Source organism: Podarcis bocagei (genome assembly GCF_964188305.1).
Source record: "Podarcis bocagei genome assembly, chromosome: 7".
NCBI lineage: Eukaryota > Metazoa > Chordata > Lepidosauria > Squamata > Lacertidae > Podarcis > Podarcis bocagei.
Window position 1 is genome coordinate 34711269 of NC_138132.1, and position 13781 is coordinate 34725049.

A 13781-nucleotide genomic window follows, 5' to 3' on the forward strand; every position below is an offset into this window, starting at 1 on the left:
CCTTTCTTCACGGTCTCTTGGCCACTTTGGGCTTTTGCAGCACACAAAAGATCCTATGGGGCATGTGGGGCCGTGGAATGCATGGAACCATGAGATCTCCTCTGTGTACATGTCAAGTGCCTCTTTTATCCAGAAGGGGGAAGGTCAAAACACCACCGCGACCACTCAGGATTTCTAAGTAAGCAAAACCCATTCAGCACTACATCTCAAAATGCCTGGCAGCAACCCAATACAGTGGTACCTCGGGTTACATACGCTTCAGGTGACATACGCTTCAGGTTACAGACTCCGCTAACCCAGAAATAGTACCTCGGGTTAAGAACTTTGCTTCAGGATGAGAACAGAAATTGTGCTCCCAGCAGCACGGCGGCTGCAGGAGGCCCCATTAGCTAAAGTGGTGCTTCAGGTTAAGAACAGTTTCAGGTTAAGAACAGACCTCCGGAACGAATTAAATACTTAACCCGAGGTACCTCTGTATCATGTCCCAATTTGTGGCAGTCCAGAGAAATATGGAAGAAGAGACACACATAGTCATATTGGGGGGAAATAAAGAATATATTCCTGGATCACCACAGCTCACAGCCAGTTCATACACTGCCTTCACCAACATGCTGACCTCCAGTTGTTTTGGACCACAACTCCCACTGAAGACTATGGTGGCTAGGGCTGATGAGAGGTGTAGTTCTAGATATCAGGACACCAGCTTGGGGGAAAGTGTTCTGAGGCTTGGTGGGAAGCTCCTCAACCAGCCCTGTACACTCCAGAAGGCACAGTAGACGGACAGCAACATCCACCATGGTCCTTTGTCCCATGTGGTGATTTCTGGGTTTAAATAAATAAAAAAATTAAAAATTTGTCCAGTAGCACCTGAGAGACCAACTAAGTTTGTTCTGGGTACTGTATAAGCTTTTGTGTGCATGCACAATTCTTCAGATAGTACAGTGGTGCCTCGCAAGACGAAATTAATTCATTCCGCGAGTTTTTTCGTCTAGCAAATTTTTCGTCTTGCGAAGCACGGTGTCGGAAAAGTTTTGGAAAAGCTTCAAAAATCACCAAAGTCTTCAAAAACCTCAAAAAAGGCTACCACACCGCGTTCTATGAGTTGCTCCTCGAAGTCAAGTCGCAACTGTATTAACGGTGTTAAGAAAAAGGAAACAAACTTGCAAGACGTTTTCGTTTTTCGTCTTGCGAAGCAAGCCCATAGGGAAATTCGTCTTGCGAAGCAGCTCAAAAACCGCAAAACCCTTTCGTCTAGCGAGTTTTTCGTCTTGTGAGGCATTCGTCTTGCGGGGCACCACTGTATCTGAAGAAGTGCACATGCACATGAAAGCTTATACCCAGAACAAACTTAGCTGGTTTCTAAGGTGCTAATATATATATATATATATCGACTGCGTCAGACAAACATGGCTACCTACCTGAATCTGGGTTTAAATGTTATCACAGCAGCATGGCATCCTGCTAGAGGAATCGTGGAGCCACACCACACAGACTGTGCACTAATAGTCTCCAAGGTAGTGTAGTCCAGCATAAATATTTTGGGACTCAGGCTGAGGAAACCCAAGTTCAAATCCATGCCCCGCCATAAAGCTCAGTTGGTGGTCCTATGCAAATCATATATTTCCTGTGTAGGCGGTCTTATAGGTGACAGGAGTTGCTGTAATCCTGTAACTGGCTGCCCCATGTGCTGAGCCACTGAAGTATAGGTGACAGGCTTCCTTGTGCGACCACAAGGGCTCACCACTGGATCTTCCTGTGCAGGAAGCAGTATAGCCGAGCCTTGCTTGAGCAACAAAGCCTTGGCCTGCTCATGTATCCTTGATCGTGCTTTGGTCCTCCTAACTCTTAGCTTGCCTGTCAGTCCTGCCTTGCTCACTGGTCCTTACCACTGGCTGGGCTCGTTACTCACCTCAAAACCAACACCCACAGCCTAGCCTTGAGCATGGGGTAGTTTGGGAAGATAAAATGAGAGAATTGTCACATTCTATTCGGTTCTTTAAAACTCTGGCCAAGGGGCCAAATATGCCCTGCCAAGCCTCTCTACCTAGCCTGCAGGACTGTCTCTATATCACACCACCTCCCCAGCAACACACTTTGCCCCCAAGACCATGTCCCTCACCAGCCCTGCTTTGTACCCCTTTTTAAGCGTTTTTGCCTAGCTAGAATGTGACTTTGAATTCTGGTAATGCCTCTTTGCTTGCCTAGATGCAAGACAAAGAGGGTGTGTGTGTCAACATTAGCCATAACATTCATTGATCTGTCCTTGTTTGCCACTGGCCCCAGAAGGTTGCCCAGAAACAAATGCAGACCCGGGTAACCTCCTCCACCCCAGAGGAAACACCTGCAATGTCCTATTTCCACTCCTGATCAGCTACAGTGGCATCTTGCCTTGGAAACAAGAGACCAGGAAGATGGCTGGAAATACAGGCCTCTCTCTCCCTGCTCCACACAGCCAAAGGAAGGCGGCTTCGCCATTTGTATTCTGTGGATCAGCTTCCCCCCTCCGCCTCTCTCTCTCTCTCCAGACACGGGCATGCTTATCACATAGAAAAGCCCGTCTTTGTCAGCTGCTACCTCAGAGACGGCTCTGTGGGGCTTTTGCTCTTCTCAGTCAAACGTCTTTCCTCAGAAAGCCTCCCCTCCCCACCCCCCTCAAAAGTCTGCCACAGGCCTGAAGGGAAATCAGAGGTCACATGACCATAACACTTACACTGGGGAGACCCCAAATTTCAGACGCCTACACTGTGAAACAGCTACTCAAGTGATTCAGAAGGAAGTTGGAATGGTTGGACCTGCACTCCCCACTAAAACTAGAGATACCAGATTCTGTCACCTGCTTTAGAAGACTAGATGAATCCTTGGGGATGCAAAGTGCTCAAGTATAGGCTGGGCAACAAAAAACAAATAAAGTCCAAAGGAACCTTCTGTATTACAGCATCATCATTCCACCGTATATTCAGGATCTTAACCAGGGTTAAGTATTATGTCTTCTGCACTTGGCCTTTCTTGCTATAGCAATAGCCTTTCCCAATTTCCACTGAACACAAAGTACTACAGTATCCAACTGCCTTATTTCAGAAGGCTTATCTGGCTTCAGGGAGCCTCATTCTCCCAGAGAACAAGCCTTCGGAATGTATTCTTTTTTAAAATAATAATTTTGACAGGTAGCTGTATTTTGGTTCGTGTATTGTTTTGGGAAGCGTGAATTAGGTAGATTTGCTTTAAAATCCTAACAAAACTGATTTTTCTCCCCTATCCCTATTCTGGACTATAGCTCCCATCAGCCCCAGCCAGGCAGTACCAGGTTGGCCAAGGCCTACGAAGCCTCCTTTCACCAAAGACAATGGTGAAGCATTTGTGACTGAATTAAGTGACACTCAGCTGATCACCCTCCTAGGCATCACTGTTGAGCTAAAATAAAATCAGACAGACATAAAATGTTGCTGAGCCCCGGGATATTTCCACAATGTTTTGGAATAACAGCAACCTCAGCCAGATAGCAGATATAATATACAGAGGCAGCGCCTGGTTAACCTGGCTTGACATTCACCGTCAGCTCCCTTCGCCAACCCTCCTCCAGCCCCCCAGCCTTTTCATGCCAATTCAGATTGGAGTATCATGATAATTTAATGGCTGCCCTCGCGCCTCTCTAACAAGCTTCAAAGACATCTTCCAGAGTGGTGCTGCTTACTGAGGGGCGGGGCACCTCCTCAGCGGAAGAATCTGCCCTTGGAATTATTCAACGAAGGAAGGAAGGAAGACTTAAAGGAATTGATGGTGAGAATAGAACCGAGAACACACATTTGACAGTTTGCAAATGCTAGGTTAAAAAATAAAAAATAAAACCTTGAGTGGGGGAAAGATTATAAAGGTAATAAAGGATAAGAGAATCATGCTCTTCCCCTAGGAAGGCAAAAAAGCTGCCACTCCCAGGGAATCAATAGAATGTCCCCCATCTCAGCACAGCAAAATATGATCCAAACATACCTTAAAACTGAAAACTAGGACTCCAGACCTCCAGATGGGAGGAGGGAGCCTACAATGGAAGGGTTAACTACGGTAGATCTATCTTCTAGCTTTCTCTACAAACCACCCCCCACCCCCATTATCTGCTGTGAGGGTTTTCCACAAGACAGGTGTGAAACTAGCTTTTATTTCACCAGGGCCGAAGACCCAGTTTGGCACTCCCCTACACACATTTGCACCCATTTTCAGCTTTGTATTTTTGTTATAAAAAAGTGTGCCTAGACATTCCATGGTTGCGCCCATAACCTAGGTTTAAGGTGCCATTTAGCTCCTAGCTTTCATATCTCAGTTTCTAACAGTGCCCACACATGCATATGCATACACACACACACACAGAGAGAGGCAGGGAGCCTCAATGGCGTCCCTCCGGAGGCTTCACCCAGGCCAAAAAACCTAGCTCCCCTCCCCCCCACCTCCCAGTAGCTCAGTGTTTCCCAACCACTGTTCCGCGGCACACTAGTGTGCCGCGAGATGTTGCCTGGTGTGCCGCGGGAAAAATTAAAAAATTCGAAAGATTTTTTTTTTAAGTCAAATTTTCGATTGGGGCGCCGTCACTAGATGACCCCTGGGGTTCCCTCCCTCCCTCCCGCTCTGCGCCTCCCTCCTCCTCCTCCTCCTCCGGGGAGGCCCTTCCTGGCTCTCGGCCAAGGCTTGGCGGCTGCCACTCACTCGCTCGCCCACCCGTCCCTCCATCCCTGCACCCGGCCTCTCCCCCTCCGTCCCCGGCGCGGGGGCTGCCGGGATCCGTAGTCCCCTCGCCCTTGGGCTCCGCGCCCGCGCGGGGTGCGCAAACTACGTTTCCCAGCATGGCCGGGCGTTTTGTTTGAAGCGCTCTTCTCCCGGCCATGGAATGAGCGCAGCGGCGGCGGCCGGGCAGGCAGGGGCTCTTCCGCGCAGACCCCGCGCAGCCTGCCTGCGCCCCCGCGGAGATCGGGCGGCAGGATGGAGCCCGGGGATCCCCGCGGAGGCGGAGCGGCGTCGGCGGAGGCTGCCCCCCAGGTAGGGCTGCGTCGGGGTTTTTTAATTTTTGCAATGCTGCATCCGCGCCGGAGGGGACGCATCGGACCGCGGGGAGACCCCTTGGCGGGCGTGCAAGGCAATGCATGCGTGCAGGCTTTGCATGGAGTGCAGTGGAATGCAATGGCAACGCGGCGCCCTGCATGCATGCATGCAACTTCCACCGGCGCTCCGGACTTGGCAGGTGAGGGGGGTCCCCAGTGGGCGGCAGAGAGAGCCGGGAGGGCGAAGGGGAGCCGGGGGGGAGCAGCGCTGCTCCCCGAGCCGAGCCCGGGGGGAAACTTCGGCGTCGTTGCGCCGGGTGTTGGAAGCGGAGGCTGGCGGGGGCCCCTCACCTGCAAAACCTGGTCGCCTCTCATATATTTCGTGCATTGCATTCATCGCCCGCTTTCTCCTCCAAGGAGCTCCCGGGGGCGCGCGTGGTTCTCCCCGTGTTATCCTCGCAACAACAGCCCTGCGAGGTGGGTCAGGCGAGTGGCCCAAGGGAGCACCCAGGGATTGTCCTGGCCAGGTGGGGTGATTTGAACCCTGCTCTCTGCCCGGTCTTCGTCCTCATTTAGCCCCCACATGTGCATGACTGTGCATGATTGAGGTTTCCCCCCCTCGTCTTGGCTATGGTGTGAGTCTGTGCTGTTAATTAATGGGGTTCTGCCTTCGGAGAAGATGAGCCAGCCCTCAAGGAGGTGATTATGTAATTTGCTAGCAATTCATGTCCCTCCCGGCGTGACGCTGCGCGCTGACGTCACGGGGCTGTAATGGTGGTGTGCCTCGAGATTTTTTTCATGAAACAAGTGTGCCTTTGCCCAAAAAAGGTTGGGAAACACTGCAGTAGCTACAGCCCTGCACAATACTAGAATGGAAGCCAATGCTGAGGAGTGTGGAGAAAAATGATTAAAAATGTGTTTCAATTACAGTACCTTAAAAATATATATATAACCTGACTTAATCCACACACACTATTAAAACTGAGTCACATCCATTTAGCAATAACTTTGGTTAACGGATCCTATTCTATGTGGGAGAGAACTCTTGAGGACAATGCTGCTCCCAGGCTTTGGAACTTCCACGACTGGCTGCCTCCTTGTCATTCTGCTGACTGGAGAATACTTTTTGTTCTGGCAGGCTTTGGGAAACTGGATGTTTTTAAGGAAAGGGCTCCATAATAGCATGCTGCACTTTCTTTTTTCCTATCAGAATAGGTTGCGGTTTTTTAAAACATTTTTAAAATTCCAACAATAGTTTATATACTTTTAAACTATAACTTTTTATATGTTCTGAGTTAAGTGTGTTTTATTTGTGTTTGGTTTAATTTTTGTGAGCAGCCTTGAGTCCCAGCTCTAGCGAAAAGGTGGGATGTTGTTGTTGTTTTGGTTGTTGTTGTTTCTATACCGCCCTTCATCCGAGGATTACAGGGCGGTTTACAATACAAAAACGCAAAACATAGTAACAATAAAAAAACAACACCCACACAGTTTAAAAGGCTATTTGTTCCTTAATTAGCAAAGGCCTGGGAGAAGAGGAAAGTTTTTGCCTGGTGCCTAAAATATGTTACAACAGGAGAGCCTTCTACAAGTGGGGAACCACTGCCCCCCCCAAAAAGCGCCTGTTCTTTTGTTGCCACCCTCCAGACCTCTTGTGAAGGAGACACATGAAGATGAGCCTCAACTGATTATCACAGGGTCTGGGTAATCCTCATCATCCTCAGATTGGAGAACAGCATTTAGACCCTAATGTTAAACTCTGCAAATGGCACACAGCACAATCCTATACATGCCTACACAGATGTAAGTTCTACTGAGTTGAATGAAGCTGAGCTTTAGGCACATAGAATCATAGAATCATAGAGTTGGAAGAGACCACAAGGGCCATCGAGTCCAACCCCCTGCCAAGCAGGTTGTAGGTTTACAGCCACAAAAAGGTACCATATTGTATTATTATCATCAAATCCTATCTGGACCTAGGAATCTGCCAATTCCTCAAAAATACTAGGATATCCCCTGGATTTCCCCACAATCATCTACTGACTGCATGTGGCAGGTAGTCCTGTGTGATGCCTTCCCACTATCTGAACTCTAAAATGATTATTACTATTTTGGACCTTAACATTCAGACAGCATCAGGAAGAAAAAAACTGTTTTGTCCAATAGCCTACTAACCCTTGTTTTACAGAGGTTTTGAGCATTTTGTATTCAGGGGCATGAACTTGCTTAGTATTCTTGCATGTGTTTTCAACTGATCTCTTAATTATTGCTAAAACATTTTTCTGACTTTTTTAAAAATGTAGGATACAGCACTGTACCACCAAATACTGCAGCATGCAGCAATATTGCAATATGGCATAGTATTAAACATGTTTTAGTGATAATTAAAATAATCATTTATAGTGTGGACAGCATATAGCAGGATGTATACAGTAAAATAAGTGCAAGATCTTCCAACAGCGTAGAAAAGTCCATTGCAATTGCTCTTGTAGCTCCACATGTAATAGCAAAGGTTGGATAGCATTAGGAGGCACCCACCTGGAAGCGGAGGAGCTGAGATGGGCAACCTTGAAGTGGTTTCTACATTAACAGCTGCTAAACTATCAGCTGCAAACTATCTGAAGGTGTATGTGGCTCCCTCTCTGTTCGATTGGTTTTACAGGATCTGCAATGCTGCAATTATGTTGAAACTAAAATGCCCAAGCATGTAAAGGCAGGACAACCACAGAACAAATTGATACAAAGATGGCTACTGCTTTGAAACTTTGTGCAATGAAAAGTGTTAGAACAACACAGGCTGTGACAGTTTTAGGCGTGTCTGATATGTGCACAACTGTGCACATGTGCATTGTGCCAAATGCAGGAGTGACCAAAAAATGTCACAAAAAGGGGTGGAAAAGGGCAAAGCGGGGGCAGAACTGGGAGGGTTTGCATGGGCCCTGCTGGCGCACACGGGTTTCAGAATGTAACCCCAGTGCAAATCAGTTGTTGCCCAAGTACTGTGTTATTTGATCTGAATAAATTTAGACTGTGGCAGGGTTAGCTAACATGGTATCCTCCAAATGTTATTGCGATCAAGCGGTATGTAATATTTGAGGTTCCAACACTGCAGGGGATTCGTCGAAATGAGGGTCCTTTCCAACTCTACAATTATGTGATTCGATGGTATGTAAATGTTGTGAAATAAATAAATAAATAAATAAATTGTTGCTGGAATACAACTCCCACAATCCCTGACCACTGGTAATGCTGGCAAGGGCTGATGGGAGCTGTAGTCCAACATCTTGCACACATGCACACATCACCTTCCTCAAATGATCCATGCAGATCAGCTTAGGAGGGAGGCTTCTTGCTCATAAAACAATCAATCTGATGGGCAGTTTGCATCCCCATCAAGATGCTGGGTCGAAAGATGTGTCCCTCTACTCACTCCAGGGCTGCATCTACTTTGATTTTTCTTTCTTTTTGCCACCTCCCAAACTGGTGGGCTATTGGGGGACCAGAAACATTTGCACACATAGGGCTGTGTGCTGTGTGTGTACCAGGAGTTAGTGACACCCAGCTCCCTGCTGGTAGCTAAGTCTGCATGGGCTACCCTGGGGCACTATGTTGGTTGGGCCTTTAGCCTTGCACAACTCCTTCCCTTGCAAAAGAAACTGCTTGATGACAGTAAAATCTTGACTGCTTTGTAAAGCTGGAGAACCAACAGGTTCTTGGCCATCTCCAGTAAACAGCTGTTCTCCATCTACTTTATGGCAGCTTTGTAAGCACTTGGAAACTGCTATTTTGTTCCCCACTTAAACTTCTCTCTGCTAAAATAAATGTTTCTTCACATGTGAGAGGTAATTTTTACTTGGATGAAGTGCTCCATTTAAGAAGCTTTTGTTAGTGAGTTATCTATGAGGGGCATATGATTGTATATTGTATTGTGTTGGGGCCTGTCCTGTGACCTTTGGGTGAAAGGATATAAATGCTAAATACATCCAGTTCCTTGCGCTTCTTCTCCCTTGCCAAAAGTGCTCCACAACCCTTCTGTCGTCTGTACTGCTCTTCCGAGAATGCCTTCCAGCTCGCTTGCAAGGAGAGGAATGAACAGACGAGAACTCCCCACCAACCTACACAGCATGCTGAGCTCCTGAAAAAAAAGGCCAGTCCCATCCCATGCTGAAATCTCACCACAGAAGCAGTGACGGGAGAGGTACAAAAAAAGCCATACCATGTTATGCACCAAAATGTTGTTGGGCAATATGTGAAAAATTGCTCACCTCTGAATTGATTCCTAATAGAAAAATGCAAATCAATGACATACAAAGTAACAGAGAGAAGTGTGATTTGAGCATGTACAGAGTGCCCACCCCTCACCACAGAATAACTACAACCCATCCTGTAAACCAGGCATGCCCAAGGTCCGTTTCGGGGACCTAATTTGGCCCCCGTGGCAGTTTATTTCCTGGGGTAAATTCCTAAAAAACAACAACACCTCAACAACTTCAATCCTAAAAAAAGGTCATTAACTTTGGTTGGCCCTTCAGTTGGCCCTCATGGCCCTTCACTTCATCAAATCTGGCCCTGTCTGAAAAAGTTTAGACACCACAGCTGTAAACGATCAAGAATTATAAAGTGAAAAGTTTTCCCAATTCCATGGAGGGTGGAGAGGGATGGGAGTTCAATGGGGCTTGATATCTAGTGCCTCTCATTTTAGAGAACTCCTGAGCATATAGGTAAATTCTGCTGACCAAAGAGGCTTGAGAACTGCCAGCTCCATCTGTCCCCCATCACACTGCATTAGTCAACAGCCTCCGTCCTACAATAATTGCTTTTAACATTAAAATTCCATAGAGACATCTAATAAGAGATATATGACCTGGTTTCTTCTTCTATAATGACATCATCGTCGAAAAGTCCATGCCAAATTGCTTGGGCATTTTATGCCAGATCTTGATGCAGTTTTAGGGCTTGCCTGCCCCCTAACCCATCTCCCCCCACACCCTGACACAATGCCTTGAAATCAACATCCCTTCCCTCTCCCTAGGGGCACACCATTATAAATTAACAGCTACTGTGCAGAGTTTTGACAGCTAAAATACATGTTAACAAATGAAACATGTGGTGGAAGCCCATGCACACACCCACACCTAAAAGAGGAAACCTAGACCAGGGATGACATTGGAACAATGTAAGTAGTCTTTCTGGCTACATAAAAAGCAATTACTGCTTGAAGCACAACCAAAAATCCTTGACCTTTGCCAGCTATACAGAAGGGTTCCAACGCCAAACCAGGCAAGTTCAGTTCCTGCCCGGTCTTACCATTTTTAGTTTGTTTACAAAACAGAAATGCACCAAAAGGGTCTATCAGCAAAACAGCAACTCTTGCCTGATTTAAATAAGTTCGCCTGCTCATCCTGGACTTAGCCCCATAATGTGTGAGGTAGTAGCAGAGGCAGGAGCACTACTGAGTACATGCAGAGTTCATTTCCCTCCTCCCCAAGTTAAATTACTGGTATGATGCATATGGGCTGAGGAAAGAGGACACAAAGTGTGTTCTTCAAATAGGCTTGAGACTCAATATCATTCTGGAAACCCACAAAGCACCAGGGAGAGAAAACAAACAGGCACCCAAGTAGAGGAGCCAAAGGCAGTGCTGGGAATATTCTTTTATACATTACAATAAAGGTACAAATCTACAAGCTCCGGGAGAGGCAGGGGGATTACTCTGAGCCAGAGTCCCTTTTCCCACACCAGGTCTGAACTTTGGGACTAAACAGAAGAGACAAAAGAGCTCCCCTGCACATGTATGGAGTGCATTTTCCTTAACACTTACTGGTTTCCCTCAACACTTATCGTCTACAACCAATTCTAGGCAGCTGTGAATTGGAACAGCTTTGCAACTTAGTCCACAACTTCCTTTATTAACCCAGTGGATGGGATGGTGGGATCTCTTCCAATATACAAAGGCTGCCCGGTCTGCTCACTTAGAAGCAATTTTTACAAACCCCAGCAAAGCAGCCTGTTTACAAGCCTTGAAGTTGGGGGTGGGGCTCCCAAGACCAGGGGGTGGGGCTTCCAGGACAACTCAAGTCCCAGGACTTTTCCCATCAGGAAGTACCACCATGTAAGACTGCTGCTCCTGGCATGCATAACCCTCCCAGATCCCAAAGAGGAAGCGAAAATAAACCCACACTGACCCCTCTTTCAGCTGGGCTAATCTTCTCATTTGCAGTCATCTGCCATTTAGGGCCTTCTCCTCCCACAGAGGATGTGGGGCAACCTCCACAGAGCAACAGAGAGGTCCTCTCAGTCCCTGGCATCTTGACTTGCTGGTGGTGGGTTGAGTCGCTCCCATATCCTGAGGAGCGCAGGAAGGTGCTGGAGGTTGACCCACTGAAGGAAGACTTGCTTTGGGAGGGAGGCAATTTCACCCAGCTGTTGTCCCCTCCCTTGCCAACAGGTGGTTCTTGCAAAAATGGTGTCTGCTGAGGCTTCTCTGTGCCGTCAGTCTCCACCAGATCCACCAAAGGCGATGGGGTGGACAGTTCCGAGATTGTGCCCTTCTCCACAGTCCAAGAAGTAGCCCATGTGGCACTTGATAAACTTTCATTCCCTTCCTCACTGTTCCAGGTCCCATGAGACTCTTCCACCACAGTTGCTGGAGTTTCCAACTTTGGTTGCTCCCAAGACCTGCATACCACCACAGTGCCCGTGTCACTCTCTGTGGGTCCTTTACCCAAAGCTTCCCTTTGCAAAGGCACCAGAATGGCTCGGCTGTTGCCAGATCCCAGCCTCTGAAAGGCAACCAGCTGACTCGCCACCTTCTCACGGTTTTGCTCTGCTGGGTTGTCGAACAGGCGTGCGATGACGGTGGTGCCCTCCTCCAAAAAGTCCCCTGGGCTCCTGCAGACAGAGGAGGCATTTTCTGTCACTAGGTCAGCTTTCTCAAGCTTCCCTTGGAACCTCTCCCTCACCTGCACAACATGCCCTTGCTCCAGCCCCTCTGGCTCCAAAGTGGGGCAAGCCTCCCCATATGGGGCAAGGCTTTGATGTAAGCCCGCGGCAAGGTCTTCTCCGTCCTCCTCCCGCAGGGAAGAGGCTCTGAACTTCACTGCCGCTGCCTCCTCTTCCTTCTCTTCAGCAATCTCAGTCCCTGCAGAAGGTCCCTCTGCCACCAGATCAGTGCTTTCTGGCACCGTCCTCTTTTTCCCCTTCTTCTTCCGTTTGAAGCGGGCTTTCCTTCTGGGGGAGAGGGGAGCATTCCCTGCCTCCCCGGCTTGATCTTTCGGCTCTTTAACACAGCCCAGAGTATTCCCCATCTCCCTGGTGCGCAAGACACCAGTGACAATGCAGCTAAGCTGGCACCAGGCTCCTGGATAAATCCTGACCGCCGCTTCATCAGATTAGATGCACATTAAAAAAAAAAAAACACCACTACTGCAGGCACACTCATACATACACGCACACAGACCAAGATTCTCCCTTTCTAGCTGCTGCCGTTTTCAGACAGCCATCTTACAAGGCTGGGAGCTGGAGGAAGACACATTCGAAGCATCTCACTGCAGTTCAGAAATCACTTGACCTAAAAGCAGACGGAGCCCCGATTGGCTGCAGCTTCCTCTCTCCAAATATGAGGTAATGGGAGTGCTACCCTCCGTAAGGCAAACAGAAAGCGGAGAGCCAGACAGAGGCTGGGAGGTGGCAGCAGGAGGGAGCGAACAGGAGGGGGGGGGGAGAGAAGCTGGTGAGGGGTGTGGCACGAAGACAGATAGATGGAAATCAGGGAGCAAAGTTTTTTTAAAAAACAGAAAGCAGAAAAAAGCAAAACAGCAGCAACAACAAAGATATTGAGCTGAGAGAAGGTAGCATTTAAAGAAGGGGGGCAGAGAGACATAAAAAGAAAAATCCCAGGAGGAGACAAACACACTGTGCATACTAAGAGAATGCCCAGAGCTGCTGCTGCGTTCGATACAGAAAAGAGAAATCTGAGCAATAACAACCAAGGGATTTGAGGAGATACACATTATGAAAGCTGGAAAGAGGTGTTTGGGGCGGGGGGAGGACTCTCCAGCTCAGTTACACCTATAATATTTGATAGCCAGGCATTTGAAACTTGCATCTATCCCTGAAAATCGTCATGGTAAACATTATTTTACAATCTCTCTTGATCATGAATATGAAGGTAAGGTTTTTGGGATGTCCAGAAGTCAAGGAGGGATGCTGACTGTTTAACAAGAAGGTGTCCCTGGATAATCAAAGCAGCATCCATTGCACCAGGTTTTGACAACCTGGCGCCCTCAGTACATTCTGGACTACAATGCCCATCAGCCCCAGTCAGGACTGCCATTTCAGCTTCACCTACTGACTAAATACATCCCATCCCCAAAATGTACAACATCCCCTGCAGAACTATTCTTTATTCATCTGGCACATGCTAAAGACCTTCCTACCTCCCTATTCCCCCCAAGCATTCTCTGATGACTGATAGTGGTTGATGCATTTGCTTGATCACTGTGTACCGGTATATTAGAAAGAATATTATTGTATTTTACTATTGCTACTGCTGTTGTTGTTAGTCTTCTTTACTCTGCTACGACATTCTCAAATATTAAGCAGCATATAAATGTTTTAAATAAATAAAATAAATACACCAAGATTACGTGGGAATGCCTTCTGAGACAGAATGTAGAATTCCAGTACCTATCGCTTTAGAAATTTACCACTTTGAGAGTTAAGTGGTAAATTAAATATGAGGAAGGAGGCCTCATA

General features: G+C 47.6%; 1 protein-coding gene across 10 annotated transcripts in view; it reads right to left on the bottom strand.

Annotated features, from left to right (window-relative positions):
- The window catches only part of MACF1 (microtubule actin crosslinking factor 1), a 203976-nt gene that overhangs the window by 165753 nt on the left and 24442 nt on the right, over positions 1–13781 (bottom strand). For 4 of the 10 annotated variants that reach the window (XM_081203843.1, XM_081203848.1, XM_081203845.1 and 1 more), the window contains exon 1: positions 11210–12385. The exons of 1 other annotated variant lie outside the window; for it this stretch is intronic. In XM_081203843.1, coding sequence (XP_081059969.1) covers positions 11210–12331 — 1122 coding nt within the window. In that variant the 5' untranslated portion in view covers positions 12332–12385. Of the gene's footprint in view, positions 1–11209; positions 12388–13781 lie in introns of those variants that run through there. 5 more of the 10 variants (XM_081203847.1, XM_081203846.1, XM_081203842.1 and 2 more) reach the window with 4 other exon arrangements.